Raw genomic sequence first — 21,199 nt, 5'->3', positions numbered from 1 at the left:
TAAATTTTAGAATCAAAGTATTATAACTTAAATTTTTATAATTAAAATGGTAATCAATTTTTAATCTAACATTTTTTATGTGTGCATATTTAATACAAATAACCAATAGGCTGTGCAAATGGTAAAATGTATGTATTTTTTAATATTTCTATTGAGAAACTGAGAAATAGTCATTTTAAAATGTAGTGGTGGTACTAAAGTTTTTCAATTTTTGTGTAGATTGTATGCATTAGTCAAAAGGTTGAGAACTGCTGCTTAACCAATTGGATACACACTGCTTATATATATAGTTTTGAAAGTTTCAGTTTGGTGGCACCACTAACGTAGTAACGGTCATTATTGCGAGTTGATTTGTAGGGTGTGGACATCATTTGTGTTTACGAATTTTTGATTTTTGTGTTTGTTGTAATTTTGATGTATTCAAAGTTTTAAAATTGTTTGAACAAGTTTTATAATGTATGTATTATTACATAAAATTGTTATTGCACATTTGCCTACCCCCTTTCTTTTTGTAAAAGTTAAATATTTTTTCAAAAATTGGAATAAACTTAGTTTAGATGTATTAAAATGTTTTCCTATTTTATATCTTCCAATGTATTATTGATTTTAAAAATAAAAATAAAATTTAAGGGTTAAAGCACATAATCTCCATGTGCAGAAGTGTGTACTAAAACCTTGTATATAGTTCATCCTTCTTCTCTTTCATGGTGCATTAAATTATTAATGGCAGTACAGTATAATTTAAATTTTTCTTGAAAGATCTTAAAGTTAAATGAGAAATTACTTCTATCCTTTGTTCTCATGTAACTCATATTTACGTAGTTCTCATTTGTCTATGTATTAAAGAGTTACTGACATCCCTTTCAGGTGATTCTAGATTTTAAAAAGATGAAAAATTATGGCTCAGAGAATTGATTTGGGGGAAAGGAAGTGAATGTTTTATTTGCTGAAGTATAATTCACAGACATTATATATGACTTGATATTTTTGTAGGAGATCATAAAGCATCCAGATTTCCAGTTGATCTCTTCACTGCAAATGTCAACAACTTCAAAAGATCCTCTAATTATAGAAGCATGCAGAAAAGCTTTATTGCAGCATGGACCTGGAAAAATAGAAGTGGTCATAAAGCATTCTTAGTTTGAACTCTTAGATTTTGTATTCTAATTTCTTTAAATCCTAAGGTGATGAATGAAATTTACATTAATTTTTTTTCAGTATTTTTATTTAATTTTTTGAAAAGAATGTATGTTAATTATGTATGGCTCTTTCATGTATTTCTTGTTATTGACCGTGACAAGAATGATAGTGTTTTGCTAATAAAATATTATGAAATCATTTAAGACAGACATAGTTTCTTAGCTCTTCATTGCGCAGTATTTATAAGACAGTTGTAATTTATTTAGTAAGTATACCACTGAATAATATACCTTTTGACAGTCAAACATTCCAGTTGAAAAACGTTTAGCCAATAAGCATAATAATTTCCTAAATTTTAAGATAAGAATTGATATGTCAAAAATGAGATCTTTCACTTGATTCATAGGTAGTGATAGTTTCAAAAGTTTTTAACTTAAAAGTTTATCTTCACCCCCCTCAAAAAAAAATGTGGTAAGAATTTCTTAATTTATTCAGATTTGTGAATGAAAAATATTTTTTAAATCTGTCAATTTATTGTTAGTTAGCTGAAAAAGTAAAACTTTTAAATCCCATGTATAGGTGAAATGGTGTAATGAAAGCATCAGCAAGCTTTGGCATGCATAGCACATGGGATGATTTTCATTGGTACAGTGAGTGAACTTGAAGTACAGTGATTGTCATCTCATAAAATTTGAATTCTTATTTAAAAAGACACATAGTTCTTTTGAAGGTATTCCTGTTTTTACTCATGTATTCATCCAAAATAAAAGTTGTTTGTGATAATTTTAGTTCATAAAATTTGCAAATTTTCAATAAAAAAAGATGTATCTATTTCAGAGCAAACAGCTGTAATTTCTTGTGTGAAGAAAATTAAATTTGTTTTGATTTTAGTTTTTGGGTCAACTGTAGTATGTGAAGAATTTTTTTCACTTGTGAAAGCTGGTTTGGTTTTCAGAAAAGTTGTATCTGTATGAGGCTGAAAGTGAAAATTTTCATTCTTGATATTGATCAATTAACTAGGCAGAACCAAAAACTAGTGTTTCATTTATTTATTAATGATTCATATAAACTCTGATTATATTCATCTTTGATAATGATTATATTTATATTCATAATTGATTACTCATATTAGAAATTTACTAATATATTTTATTTTCAGTTTATTTAGCTCTTCAATTGACGCATTTACTTTCTTTGTTTGCTAAAGTATAGAAAATGTATCTTGCTGATCATACCAATTAAATGATTAATTTTCTTCCAACTGTGGGATTTTAAGAATATTGGGTATTTAAAATAAGTATTGTGAGAAACAAAAACTGTATAATTGTTTTAAGGAATTCAGTCCAAGTAGTATTGGGTCCAACTTAGTATAATATCATAAAAATATTTAATGATTTTGGTAATAAGCCAAAAGCATTACTTTATTAATTATACTAATTTAGTCAATCATTTTAGTCCAATGATCCTAGACTTAAGATGCAACAGAATTGTTACAAATACTGAAGCTCCTTGCCTGAATTATACCAATTAACTGGTCCTTGAGTTTAGTAAGAAAATCTCAAAATGGGCTTAGATGAGAGACTGTCAGGAGGCTTTTCTAACATTGGCAACCGATGCATCACCAGTGGAATTAGGTGCAGTATTTTCTCACAAACTTCCTGATGGAACAGAAAGGCCAATTCCATATGCTTCTAGAACACTGACTGAAATAGAGAAAAAGTATTCTCAAACTGATAAAGAAACCATTTCAACTATATGGGGAACTAAAAAGTGTTTTCTGTACTTAAAAGGCAGGAAATTTATGTTAATTACAGTTCATAAACCTCTTGTTGCAATTTTCAGCTCAAAGGTTTGCCAGTTTTAGCAGCAACAAGACTCCTACATTACGTCTTGGCTTTACAGTCATTTCAGTTCGACATTATTTACCATAAAACAAACAAGCATGGTAATGCTGACTTTCTATCATGTCTACTGGCGAACTCAGAGCAACTGTGTATTCAGATGCTGTAGCTATTTTTCAATTAAGCAGATTGAAACTCTTCCAATCACTGCCAGAGATTTAGCTAAAGAAACTGAAATTGATACAGAACTCAGTCCTATGCTACAAATACTTCAAAGCAACGGTCAATTGAAAGGAAGGGAGAAGGAGTATAGTCTCCAAGATGGCTGTATTATGTATGGCCAATGCATTTGTATTCCAAAACAACGCTATGAGAATGTTTTGAAAGAGTTGCACCACGGACACTTAGGGACTGTAAAGATGAAAGCAATTGCTAGATCTTGCGTGTTTTGGAACGGTATAGATAAAGATATTGAAAATACTTCCAAAACTGTTTTCAATGGGCAAAACATAAAATAGATCCTTGAAAGGTAAAACTTCATCATTGGGAGTACCTGACCGCTCCAATCGAACGTATTCGCATTGATTATGCATGACCTTTTTTTGAGCATATGTTTTTGATAATCGTCGATGCTCACTCAAAATGGCTAGATTCCTATCCAATGAAGTCAAGCTTGACTTTCAAAACAATATAATGTTTGTGGGACTTTTTTTGCATGATTCGAAGTTTGTTATGCATGTAATAATTTTAAAATGCGTAGATGGCAATGTGAACTTTTAACAGCTTACGATATTGCATAGATGGCTGAGAAGACCTAGTGGCTTGAAGGTGGTTGAGTGGAAAAGCATAATGACACATTTAGCACGACGAATCTTGAAGAATCACAATCTCTATTTTTTTACATATATCAATATATCAAACCATCCTTTTGCAGACACAATGTTTCCTAATTATATTTGAATACAAATTTCATTTTGAAGCATGACTTCATCTTAAGCAAGTAAGCGGCAGCAACATTAATGAAAAGCGTCGTGCCAGCAGGAAAGCCTACGCGAAAAAGGGGAAAGTGTCATAGCACTTCAGAGGAAGGAGGGTGTGAATCAGAAAAGTTTCAGTTCAGAGTTTTGGTTTACAATTTGATTGGACAAGAGGTATCTGTATTAAAACGTTACAAAACATAGAAAAATCTGGAACCTGTGAGAAAAGATGAACCTAGGGGGAGATCACCAAATGTGGAATGCTAATTTTAAGGTCGCCAATTATTTTTTAAAACAGCTTTCATATTTTGTTATATCTTACATACATATATATTACAATATTGTTAGTGAGTGATAACTGGCCACAATTCACTTCACATGAGTTTAAGGTATTTCTACAGAGTAACTGAATCAAACACAAAACCACAGTTCCATTTAAACCATCTAGCAATGGGCAGGCTGAACAGTATCTGTTTACAGCAAAACAATCCTTAAGAACCATGTAAAATTATCCAGGAACTTTGAGACAAAAACTTAGTACATTTTTAACGCAATATAGAAAAGTTGTGAATTTAATTACTCTACACAGCCTGGCAATGCTAATGCTGAAGAGGGAATTCAAACAAGAATAGATTTATTGAGACCAGATTTCAAAAGGAGGTTAGAAGACATAGTTCGAAAAGGAACCTACAAGTTTGCAGACCAAGGATTTAGAGTTGGTGATAAAGTGGCAGTAAGAAATTATCACCAAGATGACAGATGATGGAGATTTGGAACCATCCAATCCGAGGATGGGCAGCTTCATCACACTATAAATGTAAATGGTCAGCTGTGACAGTGACATGTCGATCAGATGTGTGATGGAGGAACCATAATTGATGATGGCTGCATACGTCCACCTCCAGCTTTCGTGATTTCCAAAGAGCCTGTGGACTTCCAGAACCATCTAAAGATAATAGCCACCAGGTAGATGAGTCTGTGTCGTCTTTTGAGCCTAAGGTGTTACTGGATGTTCCATCCACCGTACCTGCTGCTTATACAACCAGGTTGCCAAAGAAACCAGCTGTGCCACAACCTTTGCATTGGTCCACCAGAATTCGATATGACCCCCAAACAAACTGAACTTGTGATAAAGGGGGAGGGATGTGGTGTATCGAGAACTTAATCGTAGTCTAACTTAAAGCTGGCCCAGTGCCCAAGCATCGCAAGCGAGCGAAGTTATTGTAAACAGAACTGAGACTGGAATGTCGTAGTTGTACGTGTGTATGCGAGTGATGATGTGTTTTGTATATAATAAAGTGCCTGTAATTAAATACAGCATCTTGTGAAATAATAACCCACTAAAGACGTAGCATACATACATATGTACATATAATCTAATGTTTAATAATAGAGAGTGAACTTTATAATAAAAATCCAAAGCAGTCCATTCAGAATTTAAATTTTACAAAGCAGTTTTTGTATTTGTCCTTATTTAAGATAAAATATTAAATAAATAATGATGAGCAGAATAGTTATTTAATTTATAGGAAGCATGTTAATATAAGATCAAGTTAATGCATCTCAGATTATGCTGTGTATGAATAATAAGGTAAGCTTAACTTGACATACCGAGTGAGTTTGCAGCATTTCATTACCTTAACATAACTATATTAAAATGTTGCCAATCCTTGCTGTAGTGGTTAACTTATGGTATGCATACCAGAGATGGCAAATAGAATTATTGTGATAGCATGTCTACACTTTACACTTGCTGTCAACATCTCTGATTATAAGTTCATTAGTGCCATTAGTTCATTAAACAGAAACAAGCAGCAATAAGGGCAGTGTTTTTGCATATATTTATTATATTATATGAAGCGTTTTACAGTGAAAACCGTGTTTTTATGAACTATCATGTGGGTTACCAAAAATATTCCGCAGTTGCATTAATTTCCACTTCTATTTACAAATTGTCTTTTTCTATGAACTCAAATTATCTCTTTCTTATAATTGTTTTCTTTGCACAGCAAAACATGGGATAGGCGAGGGAATGGAATTTCCCAAAATTAGTTGAATGGTAGCATTTTCTAACCTTTTAGACCTCCAAAGTTGATAATGAAGAGGGACAGAAGTTTGTCTCCTTCTTCAAAGAAACAGCAAATTTTGTATAGATCAGAAATTGGGGGGGGGGAGTGGTAATAAAGGCATTCGTTTTCTTCTCAAAAGAACTGCATTAGCAGATCATTCTGAAGGGGAGAACATTTTGGCAGCTGTAGAATAAAGTAATGTAATTTTACGGTTCTTCATATGTGTCATAAATTTTTTTATGTGCACACTGTTTACCTTTTCATTTAAAAAATTTCATTTTCCTATCTGTGCCAAGTAGAAAGAAGAGAATTTATCATGTAAATAATTAACTGATTTAAAATTTTGTATAAAAATAAAATAAAACATTTGATTTATCATAATAAAATAATTTAACATTATTATATGTCATATGTAAAATTTTAAGAATTTTAATATTAATAGAAATCTGCTTATTACAGAAACAATAAAATGTTTGCTTTCAGTGGGAAAAAAATTAGAAAATAGCTCAGCTGGTGTAACAGCTTTAAATAATATTAAAATCTTGTAGTTTAAATAATTTAAATAGATGAACATTAAGGTATTTGTGAATGGCAATATTTGAAACCAGACTCGAGTGCCTCGTGCGACTCTCGCACGAAGAATGTAATTTATTTTTAAATGATAGAATATGTTTTCTTTTCTTGTTTGTATGTCGCCATTTCGAGTGCTAAATAAAGTTTTTTCTGTGTTCCATCATTGGAGTTGCTTCATATTGCCAAAGAAGCATCACACTGGGTCACGGAAAATTTAAACTTATTGGCAAATGTGCCAAGTGATCGAGTTAATTAGGTCTAGTCCAAAGTTGAAAAATCATTAAGGGTAAAACGGAAATACAATCAAGTGCAAACAAATGGTAAAGTAAGCTTTTCTTGTTTGTCAGACTTCTTAAAACTTAAGAATATAGTTATGCCATTAAACAGGAACAAATATTATAGCAGATTAGTTAATGCTAACAAATGAAGTAAAAGAATGCACTGCTGTTTAGCAATTCACTTGTAGCAAAGCGAAAAAATATTCTGTTCACAAAAGAAATCAATCGTAAATTATGATCCCAAAGAAATATTGCATCATAAACTTTGTTAAAGAGCAAAAGAATCGCGTCGTATATTATTTCAGTAAGCTAAACCCATTACTATTTCTTTACATATATGCAATTTCATTGGCGGTCGCCAAATATTGTGTCCGGTGAAAATGTATGCGCAAGTGATCCTGATTCCTCATGCGACCCAGACATATATCTGACGCTCCAGGAGATATAATATTCCCACTCTAGACGAATTGGCGTAGGTGCTGGAGATAGTTGTTCGGAGATATATCTCTTCGTGTAGACTGAGAGATAGGTAGATACAATATTTTATTTTTAAAGGTGAAATGCGCAGCAGAGAAAGTGGTAAATAATGAATTTCAATATTATTTGTAGCCAAATAGAGAAGTGTAAAGAAATTCCCTATTTTATTCTAAAAATATGCGTAAGGCTAAACATCTTTTCTTATATCATGTAAACAACAAAGTGTGGATGCTTGCTTAGATTGATAAAAAGGGGTTGGGATAATTGAACAGGCATTCTACAGACATTAAACAATGATTTCTCCTCATAATGGTTAACAGTATTTTTCATACGGAAGTTAGTGGACTTCAAGCAATCTGTGTTGAGTTCTTTTTTCAGATGTTACCTTCATTTTCCAAAATACAGGTTTAGGTTATCACTCATAGTTTTAAGCAAAAATATATGGCAGATGTTTTTGAAAACAATTGTTCTGAATTTTGAAACTTATTTTAATATTGATATATATTGTATAGTGCACCTCTCGATGCATGAAATAATCTTTTGCAAGCAGCAACAAACCAATAACTTTAGACGCACATGTTTCATTAAAGATAAAGCTGTTATAATACAAGAAATTGACAAGAATAATTCTGAATCTCTATAAATGAATCTTTCATGAAAGAGTTTCATCTGAAGAATCCTCATTTTTGAAAAACTTCCTTTTTAACATATATATAGATGAGAATCAACAACAGTCCTTGGAAGAAGTATTTGATGATCAAGTTATAGATTAAGTTTTGAATATGAGGGTTTCAAAATACAAATTAGTAAAAAAAGGAAGATAAAAATATCAAAGCAAGTTCACTCTAAAAATGCTGCAGTGTGGCTCCTAGGACTGCATCATTTTTTAAAACAGATAACAGCTCTTAAGATGCTTGTCAACTTAGCCATGTAGAAGCATACATTTATCAAAGTATAATTATGAGGATGTAGAATTTTATTTGAAAGGGGTAGAATATTTTTATTCCATTCTTGGCTAATGTTACATTTTTTCAGCATCAAAGAAATCTTAAAATGTTCATTATTGTATATAAATGAAATTTTATGTATAGACTCATTACAATTCAATATGTATTGGGGGAGAATAGCTGCTGGATTATTTTGAATAACAAGAATATTTTTAAATAAACTATTTAAATGTCAATTTTTAGCGTTTTCCAAACTGCAATGTAGTGTAGTTTTCACATATAGAACCACATGAGCGGCCACGGAAAATTATTCAATAGATTGTACTGGAAAATAAGTTTTCACATTTAGTGTTGCATTATGAGCATTGAACGCTGGTTCTTGGGTTTAAATCTCAATGAATGAGCTAACTGCATGGAATTTTCTTCATGTGTAATGTGAATACAATTGAATTTCCTTTAGAAACGCATCCTTTCTATTAGGCAAAGCCTTTGTTGTTATAATTGATTAAACAAACATTCTCATTCAATTCTATCTATATAAGATATGAGCAGAAAAATTATTGATGAGAAGTTTGTATAGACTTTCTCTAAGAATGTGTTTAAGATATTTTGTGAAAATCTATAGTTATTCAATGCTGGCTGTAGATTTTTTGCCACTCGGTCCCACGACATCGAAGTGAACATGCTAGAATCTTTGAAAAACAACAGGAAAGGATTGTGTCGATGAGTTTTCAACTTCAGACAGTCCATATACGACCATGCTCAGTACGATATATCTTTTGACATCCTTGACCACACAAATTGTTCTTGTATAAGTTTTCTGAAGGCTGTAATGCCTGGATGTGATAACAATGTACGTCTCTAAAGCGCGGCCTACCTTCTCTGGAACATATAGTAGAACTTCTCCTGTGCCAACATCACAGTAAAGTTTTGAATCAAGACACATTTGTAAAAGTTGGAATTGAAGTGTTACATCAAGCTTTGCAAGTAAGTCAGATAATTGGGCATATTTTGCCTGCTCCTCAGCCATGGTGGAAATGTTGAAGCTAGGTGAATCTCATTTATCAAAGTGTCAGTTACAATATTGTCAGCTCCAGTAACTTGTCTGTTATCCGTACTGGCTTTTGATGAGTAGTCGAGGTGTCTGAGTTGCCGAGGGATACATGAATCAGACCTTTTTAAAAAAGCGAAGGCCAAGGCTTTGTGATCCGGTTTTATTGTAAAATGTCTGCCTTGCAAACTATGCCAAAATTCGCAGCCGAATAGATTGCTTTTTATCATAGGTGTTTCGAGACTTTGTCAAATTATCTAAAATTTTGTCTTCCGGGTTACTGGGAGTTCAGAAACTGAAGTCTAGTTCTAGGTGGAAGAAGACCCCATACAGGTAGTTAAAAGATCATATCAAAATGTTAAATTTCATTTTTATAAATTATTACTTTAAAAAAAAAAAGGAATATTTTACTTGGTTTCTCTGTTTGTATGAAATCTTGAAACCAATTTTCCATTCTTCTACCAACTGGACTTTCTTGAAATTTTGCACGTACTTACTGTGAAAGTAAAACTTTATTCTAAAGAAACGTTTCAAAATTTGAAACAGCGGTTTTATTATTCAGGGTTGATAATTTCTGTCATATACCTGTTTTAATAGTCGCAAAATTTCTGTTTTGTACCATTAGATAAATTTTTAAAAAAATATTTCAAATGAAGAGTTTAGTAACTTGCTAAATTTGGTTATTGTTAGTTATAGCGACGGATTTCCGAATCTAACGATTTGATCTTTTGTTTTTTGCAGCGTATAATTTTAATAAATGGCACAAAAATTTTAATTTCTGCAAACATTTAAAGTAGCTGTTAATTATATTAACAGATGCGAGGTTGGAATACTTTGCCACAGGCAGCGGGTTATAGAGGTGTATGTTGCAATTAGACATTTAGACAGTTGACGAAGATTTTTCTTAAAGAAGTTAGTTAACGTTTACTCATTAAATTTGGGTGAAAATAAAATAAAGCTTGGGATATAATGCAATTTGAATAGAAATAATTTCCAAACTAAAAGGGTCTGAAATTAAAATAATTTTTTTTTCTTGTGCACGTACTTCCATATGCAAAGTGATTCAAAAGTACGAGGGAAAATTGTAATTGGAGATACAGACAATTGTTTTTTTGAGCGGTAGAAAAAAACTTTTTGCAGGTGAAAATTATTCCCTGAGCCGTATGCATCTCCACACGAACATGAAATTTGGTGATATACATTTTATATATACGAAAAGCTGCTACGGATGCAGGATCCCTACTGGAGGGACTTCGTGATCAAGCCTGGGAAATTAAAAACCTAGTATGGATTTATTCAAAAAGTCTCAGACATTAAGAAAGATCTTGAGATTCTAGGTAATACACAACCAGAAACCATTTGGGGTGATTAATGTCGAAATAAGGCTAGACCTAGTGGAAACTATCCATAGAAAGAGAGATGTTGCACCAAGTATTTTGAAATGTCTCGCTTTGGAGACCATCCACGTACTCAGTGGCTGCACATTTTTACTGACGGTTCTCGCTTTGACTGTCATTTTAAAGTTGGGGTTGCTGTGTTTTCGAAACTTTTTCTTTTTTACACTCCGGTAGGATACACTGGTACCTCTTTTAATGGTGAAGTAGTAGCCGTACAGCTCTATAGCAATTATTAGCCCATTATAAGTTTGCAAAGGCAGTCATTTTTTTCTAATTCTCACGCAGCCATTAGGTGAATTAGCTTTGTCATTAGGTGAACACCCATTAACCCATGAAATTTTGCAATGCCAAAAATTCCTGAGAACTCTCACTTTAAAGCGGAAACAAATCGTTCTCCAGTGGGTGTTTAGCCTTTGGGGCAATGAACAAGCAGACTTTCCTTGCAAAAAGAGGGGCCAACTTACTAGAACATCCTAATACAGCCATTTCGTATTGTAGGATTAAACCGTTTATGAAAAAATTATTTACATCTAATATCTTACAAGATCTTCAGAACCTTAAAAAGTTGGAGAATGTTCTTTTATTCATGATAGTCCAAGATGCAAACCAGTTGCGGCTTTCCGTCTGTCTACGGGACATGATAACCTTGCAGCCCATCTCCACTGCATAGGCATTTCAAGCGATTCTATTCGCTCACTTTGTGATTCCGGAGAAGAAATTAACAGGGACCACCTGCTCCGATGTGGGGCTCTTCGTGGTCTTACAGAAGAGTCGAGATACTAGGAGGTAAGAACGTTGTTCTTTAGGCAATGACAATCTTTTTGTTCTTAGTTCTGTTGTTTGTAACCTCTGTTTATAAGATTTTAGTTCTTTGTAGCGTTTTGCCTAGCCATTGGAAAAAAAAGTGTCTATGGAGCTGCGTCTAAAACGGAGCAGATACCTAAAAGAGTATGCACAGAAAGGTTCCCGAGTACCTCTTTTCAGTTGCTCCGTTTCCACCCGCAGCTCTGTAGGTAAAGTATATCGCTTTCGTGCAGTGATGCATGTCACTAGAAATCCACACGGGAAGTAATAATTAACGCCAGCAGGTCTTTTACTTATTGCTCAATAGCGCTACGTACCACCTCTGCGTCTATTTCGGTTCATATGCTTCTATTACAAAATCTGCTTATTTCTGTCCTACCTGCTTTTATACTTTTACCACATATTTTTTAATTACCTTGTATATACTATATTTATAGTATACTGAACGACCAACTTCATTTGTTCTTTGTCTGCAACGTCTTCTTTTCACATTCTTCTTATTTTTTATTTCATTAAACACATAAAACACTTCAATCTGATATTTACTTAGTGCTTCAATACGCGTTTTCTAGTTTGTATCTAAAACGTTTTCGGTAGAAATTTGGAAGAACTATTCTTCAAGTATTCATCTATCTATTGATGGTATATACTTTCGGGGGGGGTCGTGTTGGATGGGGTCGTAAATGAGTTCTTTATTGTGTAACAATAATTTATTACAAGGATTAAATTACACACTGCCATAACATATAATTTTAAGTTTTATGGAACAAGAGTCTGATACAACCTAATAGGTTCATCTCCTGGCCTTTACTGAGTTTTTCTCTGGCTACTCACCTGAAGGGACATCCCTGTCGTAGCTAGAGTGAGTCCATTATAGTTTATAATATTAGGAACGGTATAAACTCTCCTTCTTGCTCCGCCGCCGTCCTGGCAAGGAGACAGAAGTGGAAGATTTGGGAGCTCTTGTAATACTGTATCTAGTCTCGGGCCTTTTGGTTTCCTGGGCAAGGGGTTTGCATTGCTATTTGAATCATTGTCCGAAACATCGAGTTCTTGATTAGTTTAGGAATGAAAAGTAACCTTTGGCGCTCGACCTCTCATCCTGAGCAGGACAACGGGAAAAGTGCACGTGTCTTTAAAAGGCGTTAGTGGGGACGTATGGTACATCCCTAAGGGTTCTGATGTTTGTGAAGGCTTGAAATGACATAGAAAGTAGTTGATTTCTGTGTTATTACAAAGCATGGACCGTTACGCGTTGGTATGAACTTTGAGATCTTTTTGTTTTTGGCATTACTAACGGGATGCAAAGTCACCCAAACTTTATCAAGTGGTGAATAAAACACTTGTCGTCTTCCTTTGTTATATTACTTTTTACGTTGATCTTCCTGTATTTGGTATATCTTTTGTAATAGTTGCGAATCGTTCAAGATAAGGGGTGATTTCAGGAACAAAGTTATCGTTTCTGACCACAGTCTTGAAATCGTGTACGACGTCGCCGAAAGTCCTCAGCTCTTTTCCAAACATTAGGAATACTGGTGTATGGCCTGTAGTGACACAGACAGCCGTATTTAAAGCGAAACGAATAACTGAGAGTTTTCGAATGCCAGTTGTCGTGCGCATCGGCTACAAGGATTGCAAAATGAGGTTTTAGGTCTTTGTTTTATTGTTGTAAAACACCCTGATTCATTAAGAATCCACTTTCAGTCCAGTTGTTGAGTTTTCTGAGTGGATTCGAAGTTTCTATAGTCTTTTTGAAATTTTCGTCTTCACTTGGGATTCTCGCATGTCTTTTGGACTTCTTGTGGTCATGTCAACTACAGATATGTTTGAAATCTCGTAAGACGAAGCTTCGTGTTAGGAAATTGGGTGGGACATCATGTCGTCGATGATGTTTCCCTTTCCAGAGATGTATTGTACTTTCAGGTTGAAAGACTAAATTTCATGTATCCATCTAGTAAGTCGTCCGGTTGAAGACTTGAGGTTTAAAAGCCATTTCAAAGGTTGATGATCAGATGCCAGAATTGCTTCTGATCCTTCGACGTAACGACAGAATTTCTTCAGAGCCCATACGACAGCGAGGGCTTTTCTTTTGGTCCTCGAACAGTTTCGCTCGGCCGGAGAAAGAAGTTGGCTGGCATATTCGATAGGGTGCTCTTTTGACCCTTCCCGTTGAAGTAAAACTGCTCCAAAGTAATAATTGCTCACATCGATTTGAAGAGTATAGGGTTGAATTACCTCTGCGTGCTTCAACACAGGAGGTGTTATGAAGCTATTTTCTAGGGTTTCAAAGGTTTTTTTGCTGGTTGAAACACTATTCCCATCAGACTTTCGTCTTCGTTATATCACTAAGGGTCGTGATATTTTCGCGAAGTTTTGTATATATCTTCTAAACCAACTTTGAACACTTTTGAAGAAGGATTGGAGCTCCTTGACGTTTTTTTGAAAGGTGGAATCATCTGTAACAAATTCGAAGTTTGAAGAGCAAAAAGTCTTTCAAAAATAGCTTGGAGATCAGAAAGGTGTTTTTCGAATGATTCTAATAAAACGATTATGTCGTTCAGATAGGGGAGTGTTAGAATGCCTTCAAGGCCATTGCGGAAACGGTCTATCTCTGGAATGTTGCTGGGAAATTCCGAAGCCCAAAGGGCGTTGGTAAGAAATGATATGTTCCGAAGGGACACACAAAGTTGTCTTGTCCTCAGTATGAACCTTCACTTGGTGATAGCCTGCGTGAAAATCAAGGATCGACGTGAAAGGAGTAAGTTTTGCCTCATATAACAGATCATACATTCGCGGAAGTGGCTAGGAATCCGGAACCGTGATCGTGTCCAGTTTCCTGTAATCTTTACAGTGGCGTACTGTTCTATAAAGTTTCGGTATTAAAGCAACTCGGAATATATCGGATAATTCGCATTCTTCAGTTATTCCTTCGTACAAGAGCTTTTCAATTTCTTTCTTGGTAGGATCATCCTGTATGATGGTACAGCCACTGGGGGATGGTTGCCAGTTTTAATTCGGTGTTCTATGAAAGGTGTTGGTTCTCCCCCTGGTTGGAAGATAGTTGAATATTTACTCAATAATTCGTTGAATCGTGATATTTGATGAAGAGACATGTCATTCTTCATCTTCTCTTAACAGTATAGTGTTAACTTCCGCTGTGCATTCGGACTCCTGAGCGAGTTTAAAATCATCATTAATAAACTTAAACTTCTGTTTCGAATTATCGTGTTAAAACCACCAATGATTTAGTAGGAGTAAAACAGTGCTGTAATTGTTTTAGAATTGTTTTAAAATTCGATCTTAAACGTGTCCTGTTGCCCTTTGATGTGGGCAGTGCAAATAAAGTTATGAGGAATAACCTTCCTTCAATTTGAATGTCTGCCTGGGTTAAGTGGACCTCTTTGTCCCTTTGGATACCGTCAGCGAGAGCGTACTTCATAGTATTCTTAAATTCTGTTCTTTCAAGAGATTATATAATGTTTCTCCTGCTACAGTGTGATTAGCACCAACCAGTGTCAGCACAGAAAATGCCATTAAATCCGTTGATTTTTACCCTCAAAGAAGTCGTGTGAAGCGTCTCTACAAGTCCTCCATTCCTGTGTGAGAAGTAAATCGGGGGAGAACTCGTGCAAGAACTCTTTAAGCTTTTATGTTCATTGGAGCAAACCATCTGCGTTCCATGTAACTATGACAAAAGAATTAGTTTCATCTCTGATACATTTTTACTAATTTCGTTGATTATCTCAAGAAACGCAAATATTTCTTCATCAGGGTTAAACATTTCTTTCAATTTAAGCATGTAAATTTTAAATACATTATTTATGAAGAATTTTTTTTTTCTCAAAAGTTTCTTTGAGTTCTGATATATGATTTGAAAAACTTCAGAAATTTGAGTTTTGTTATGGGTGCTATATAAATTACTACTCTGCATTCTACAACCCCTGAGGACAACAGACTTGCTATTATGCTTAAGCTATTATTGCTTGTTCTCTGAAAGAAAAAATATACTGTACGTGCATCACGGTCAAAGCCCTGGAAGAGTAGCTACATACACTGCAATTCTGTCTTGCTACAAGTGAACAGTATATGATAAGCTTAAAAGTTGCACTGAATAAATTAAATTATAGGATTATTTACATCAATTTCATAGAATCACATACTGTGCCAGATATAATAGGGACATTTTTACAGACTAAATGTTAGTATCAAAATAATAATTCACAGAAATATTTGCATACTATTTATGGTATAATAAACAATGTGTAGAAAATATGCCAGTTACGAATTAAAAATTATGTGAGAATGAGCAATGTCGCAAAAGACAGTTCTGAGTTAAGAGTAATATGCTGTGAGAAAAGCCTAAATATTATCCTATCAAGCATTAGCTTTAATATATGCAATTACCTTGAGAGCTTCGTTTAGACCTTTATTATTTTCAAATAGTCTAGCTCTTTAGGTCTGAAGATTATTTTCAGAGTGTTCTGAATGTTATATATCCTGAGTTAAGGTGCATTCTTGTAAGTAATGTCTCCAGTTGCTTGCTTTACCACACAAGCACTGGTCCGAGTCTCTAATGACGAACTTATATAGGCCGGTGTAGGGCAGTTTTCATTGTACAGTTGGGCCAGCATGGCAGTGGCGTAGCAAGCATGACTGGCGCCCGGGGCAAAATACCTTTTTGGCGCCCCCCCCCACAATAAAAAATTTTAGTAATATAATGTATAGAATATATTCGTAATAAGAAAATAATGCAAATAATAATAAAACGCTGAATTTGCCATAAAATACTCAAAAATATATTAAAAATAGTCACTAGCTAACTACACTATCCTTGGATTCGGAAATGCATCTGTGTCGGAGGAAAAATCAGACATACGATGATCTAGAATTAGTTCAAAAGGTGTTATAAGTGTTTTTAAAAAGTGCAGGTTTTAAACAATTAAAAGTTTAATGTACATTATAGATAAATAGATATGTAGCAACTTGCCTACTACAACTCAACTCTGCCAGTCTGGTAACCCATAGCAACAAAGAACAAAATGATATTTATTCTATTCAATTGTTATAATTATTTAATGATCTGTCTCAAAAAATTGTACTATCATAATTGGTGACACGTACTTATTACGAATAGCAACATTCAATGATGCACGAATATGAAGTTCATATGTCAAAATTCTGAGCAGCAGTAAGTTATCCAGTGTGATGAGATGCAAGTAAGACATTTCACCTGTCATTTAAAGCGTTGTGCCGCATTCCGGTGAGTCAACATATTTCTGTCATAATTTCAGTGGATATATGTATCGTCTACAGCATTTGAGCCGCCAATTTCTCTGATTTCAAGTACCAAGAAACTGTGTCACTATAAACATATTGATTATTTTTCTATACATATTATTATTGTGCGTATTTGATTGATATAAAGTGGTTGACAACGATGCTGCTTCACAATTGGCGCGAGTGGCAGTTAAGCCATCACCTTTTTGTCGCCGAGACCCATCGTTATGGTTCATTCAATTGGATGCGCAGTTAAGTCGCATTACTGCCGACGAAACTCAATTTTATACAGCGATCTCCGTGTTAGAATCAGAGGTACTGCAATCAACTCGTGAAATAATTTTGAATTCACCGGCGACGGACAAATACAAATCTTTAAACGTGAAATAATTTTGAATTCACCGGCGACGGACAAATACAAATCTTTAAAAAATTTTAATTTCTGTTTGTGAAGAATCATAGACAGAATCAAGCAGTTGTTGCACGATTTACGATTGGGTGATAGGAGGCCTTCTCAATTGCTGTCTAAAATGCCAGACTTAGCCACCGGTAACCTAACGGATAACATTCTTAAAACATTATGGATACATAGACTCCCATCTAACATGCAAACCATTTTAGCAGCCAGTAGGGAGCCACTTAAAAATCTTCCCGAAATCGCTGATAAAATTCACAAGTTGGCCAGTCCAGCGCAGATACACGCAGTGCAGGCTCCTGGTCCAGGTACTGTGACGTTACAGGCTCAAATTGATGATTTGTCCTGTTTGTCCTGTAGCCATCCAAGCTGAACCTTTTCAGCGCAACCGCTCCACATCCCGTGGTCGAAATACACGTCGTAGCCCACTGAGGAAACGTTATGAAAGCCGGGTATTCGTAACAGGGCTATTTGTTTTTACCACCACAAATTTGGAAACAAGGCAAACAAATGCCACTCACTGTGTCGTTATAACGACCAGGGAAACGAGAAGGGCCGTTGCTCGAAGTTATGAACGACAGCGGCCGGAATTTTGCACGCCTTTTCGTCATCGAAAAGAATTCGGGCTTAAGGTTTCTTGTAGACACCGGGAGTGATGTTTCTGTCGTTCCACCACATTTTTACGAACAAAAGGGCCTTACCAAGCTATAACTTTATGTAGAAAATGGAACTCCTATTCAAATTTTTGGTGAACGCCTGATATCTGTTGATTTAGGATTGCGCCGCAACATCCAATGGCCATTCATTTCAAGTCCTACTGTCTCAAGTCCTATTAGTGGCGCTGACGTTTTTCAAAAAATTTCTTTGCTTGTCGATCTTAAGAATCGCCGTTTGATAGATTCTACAACCAACTTAACTTATCCGGGAGTAATTCACAATAGTCAAGATTTGAGCATTAAACTGATTTCGGGTAACTCCCCATGGCGTCAACTTCTCAGAGAATTCTCTACAAACACGCGCCCAGTTATGGGTAGTTCCGAATCCAAACACGATGTACTACATTATATTGAAACTACCGGACCTCCAATTGCGGCTAAACCAAGACGCTTACCTCCGGACAAGCTTAAAGCCGCCAAAGAGGAATTTCAATACATGATGGAACAGGGAATTTGCCGTCCTTCAGAAAGTTAATGGGCCAGTCGCTCCATCTAGTTCGGAAACAAAATGGTAACTGGCGCCCGTGTGGCCAATATCGTCGGTTAAATGCAGCTACAATTCCTTATCGTTACCCAGTCCCGCACATTCAAGACTGTATGCAAGTTTCAGACGGAAAAGCTATTTTTACAACCTTTGATCTTGAGCGGGCGTATCACCCAGCTGATATTCCAAAAACTGCTGCAATGCTGCTCAAACGTTTCAACGCTTCATGAATCAGGTGTTAATCTGCCTCGACTTTTGTTTACCTTATTTTGATGACGTCTTAATCACCTCCTCTTCAGAGCAAAAACACCTATCACATTTGAGAACAGTTTTTGAACGTTTTCAAAGGTACGATGTCAGTCTTAATCCTACCAAATGCGTTTTTGGCCAACCAAGAGTATCCTTTCTTGGTTATGAAATTTCCGCTGATGGCGTTCGACCCCTTCCAGATAGAGTCAACGCTATCCACGATATACCCGAACCATCTTCAGTGAAGGACTTAAGAATCTTGCCATGCTCAATTTTTATCGACGTTTCTTACCTCATGCAGCGACCATACAAGCACCTCTAAATTCTTTTTCGGTTGGAAGCAAGAAAAACGATAAACGTGTTATAACCTGGACCACAGAATCTCGCGAAGCGTTCCAAAAATGCAAAAATGATTTAATTTCGGCACCAAATTTCCAGTATCCTTCCGCATCTAAACAATTATCACTCTACGTTTATAAGGTATTTCTCCCGCTCTTCTAGCGTGCCTTTGTGGTGTAGTGGTTCTGCACGCTGGGCCGGTACTCCAGAGGTCCGCGGTTCGATTCCCGGCGAAGGCCGTTGCATATTTTTCATATCTTCTGCTTCCAAAAAATAACCTAATGTCTCTACACGATGATGCATCAATAACAGGTATAGGAGCAGTTTTACAACAGAAAGATCAAGAATTATGGAGACGATGGAGACTTTCATATTTTTCTAAAAAACTCTCACCAGTGTAAACCAGATACAGCACTCACGATCGCGAATTATTAGGAATTTATGAAGCTGTCAAATATTTTCGACATATGCTACGAGCAATATATATCAAAAGATATCCGTTATATTGAGGGTTCGCAGAATATTGTTGCAGACACCTTGTCTCGTATTGAACAACTAGCCGTTCCTTCACCAATAAACTTTGCTGCCCTTGAGGATGAACAACACCGGGATTCAGAACTACAAACACTCTTGGAAAGCAAATCTTCCACCAATCTCAAATTGCAGCCTATGCAGCTGTCACCTGGAAAATCACTTTATTGTGATGTTTAGGATTCAAGATTTCGACTTTAAGTTCCCTCCAGATTTCGCCATGCCATTTTAGTCAGTTACATCGTCTGTCACATCCTGGCATCAAGGCTTCGAGGAAACTGATACAGCAACGTTTCGTATGGCCTAGCACGCAAAAGGACATAGCCAACCTGACACGTTTGTGCTTGGAGTGCCAAAGATCTAAAATTGTCAGACACACCACCAGCCAACTTAAAAATTTTAATTTGCTCTCATCTCGCTTCAATCACGTGCACCTCAACATGGTCGAGCACTTATATTTATTAATAATAATATAATACATGAATACAATTAATTACTATGTATACATTTTTCTTACCTTGGATGAAGCAAATTTATCATTTACTTCATCAAAGTCGATCCTTTCAAATTTTTCTCTTTCCACACTTAAAAATGCTAGATGACTTAGGGGATCTTGGCCCATCGTTGATTGTAAATATGTGAAAATTTATTTTAATTTGCTGAACGAACGTTCATAGCTAGCATTTGATAACGAAATAGTAAGCAGTATTTAAAGTGCGACTCTTAGGTTTGGAAAAACATTTTCTTTATAGATCTGATGTGGAATTTTAGGTTCCGTTTCTTTTCTACTGCGGAGTAACGTCATGAAGTAACATTCACTGCTCAGAACAATTAGGGGATATTGTGGGTTCGGTATGAAAACCATATAATCGATAACCTTTTTGAACAAAAGGAAATAGAAGAGATTATAAAGGGAAATTATAACGTTTAGTTGGGAATATGCAAATTTAGTCTGTGATGTCGAAAACTATGAGTTTAAGATAAGGAGTGAAAAGCGACCTGCAGCATTCCTTTTGTAGTAGGAGATTAAAAACAATTGACAAGAGTTGACTGTTTGCAGCAGTCAGTCCGATGTCTCAGCAAGATGACTTAGTAGAATCAGTAGACTAGAAGGCCATCAGTCGTTTACAGGAAAGTCAAATGCAATCCATTGTAGCGGAAGCGTTAGGATTTTCCCAAAATGTCATTTCCAGATTATGGAATCGGATTTTGGAAACTAGATATGTTTGAGAAATTCGGGAGAAGGTCGTGTTATCGTTTTAAAATAAAAAGCGAGAGATATGCGTGCATTTCGTTTAAAAAAATAAAAATATATCTCTACTTTGGAGAAATAAAATGGTCAGAAAGAACGTTTTGGTTGATGGTACTACAAACATTTTATTACACATTTTATCAAACAAATCAAGGAAATAAATAATTAATTATATTACAATAGTTATTAATTTTAAATATATTTTCCAGAAATCGAACAAAATAAAAACTGAAATTTTCCGGAAAATCTTGTTTGGACACCATTTGGCGCCCCTCTACGAGCGGCGCCCGGGGCATCATGCACCCCTTTGCCCCCCTGTCGCTACGCCACTGCAGCATGGAGCTTTCTGATTTTATGGTTGACGAGAATAATGGAAACTAGT

At 35.2% G+C, this 21,199-nt stretch overlaps 1 protein-coding gene across 2 annotated transcripts in view; it reads left to right on the top strand.

Moving 5' to 3' along the window:
• LOC118206091 (uncharacterized) overlaps positions 1 to 1,349 on the top strand; it is a 167,196-nt gene extending 165,847 nt beyond the window's left edge. Inside the window, exon 16 of one of the 2 annotated variants that reach the window (XM_085811479.1) lies at positions 994 to 1,349. In XM_085811479.1, the coding sequence (XP_085667605.1) occupies positions 994 to 1,140 (147 nt within the window). In that variant the 3' untranslated portion in view covers positions 1,141 to 1,349. Of the gene's footprint in view, positions 1 to 867 lie in introns of both variants that reach the window. The other variant, XM_085811480.1, reaches the window with a different exon arrangement.
• Positions 1,350 to 21,199: the final 19,850 nt, after the last annotated feature.

This window comes from Stegodyphus dumicola, chromosome 2, assembly GCF_044657685.1.
Source record: "Stegodyphus dumicola isolate Sdum_Otavi_A_Nest chromosome 2, ASM4465768v1".
Lineage (NCBI taxonomy): Eukaryota > Metazoa > Arthropoda > Arachnida > Araneae > Eresidae > Stegodyphus > Stegodyphus dumicola.
This window is presented reverse-complemented; position numbering and strand designations above follow the sequence as displayed.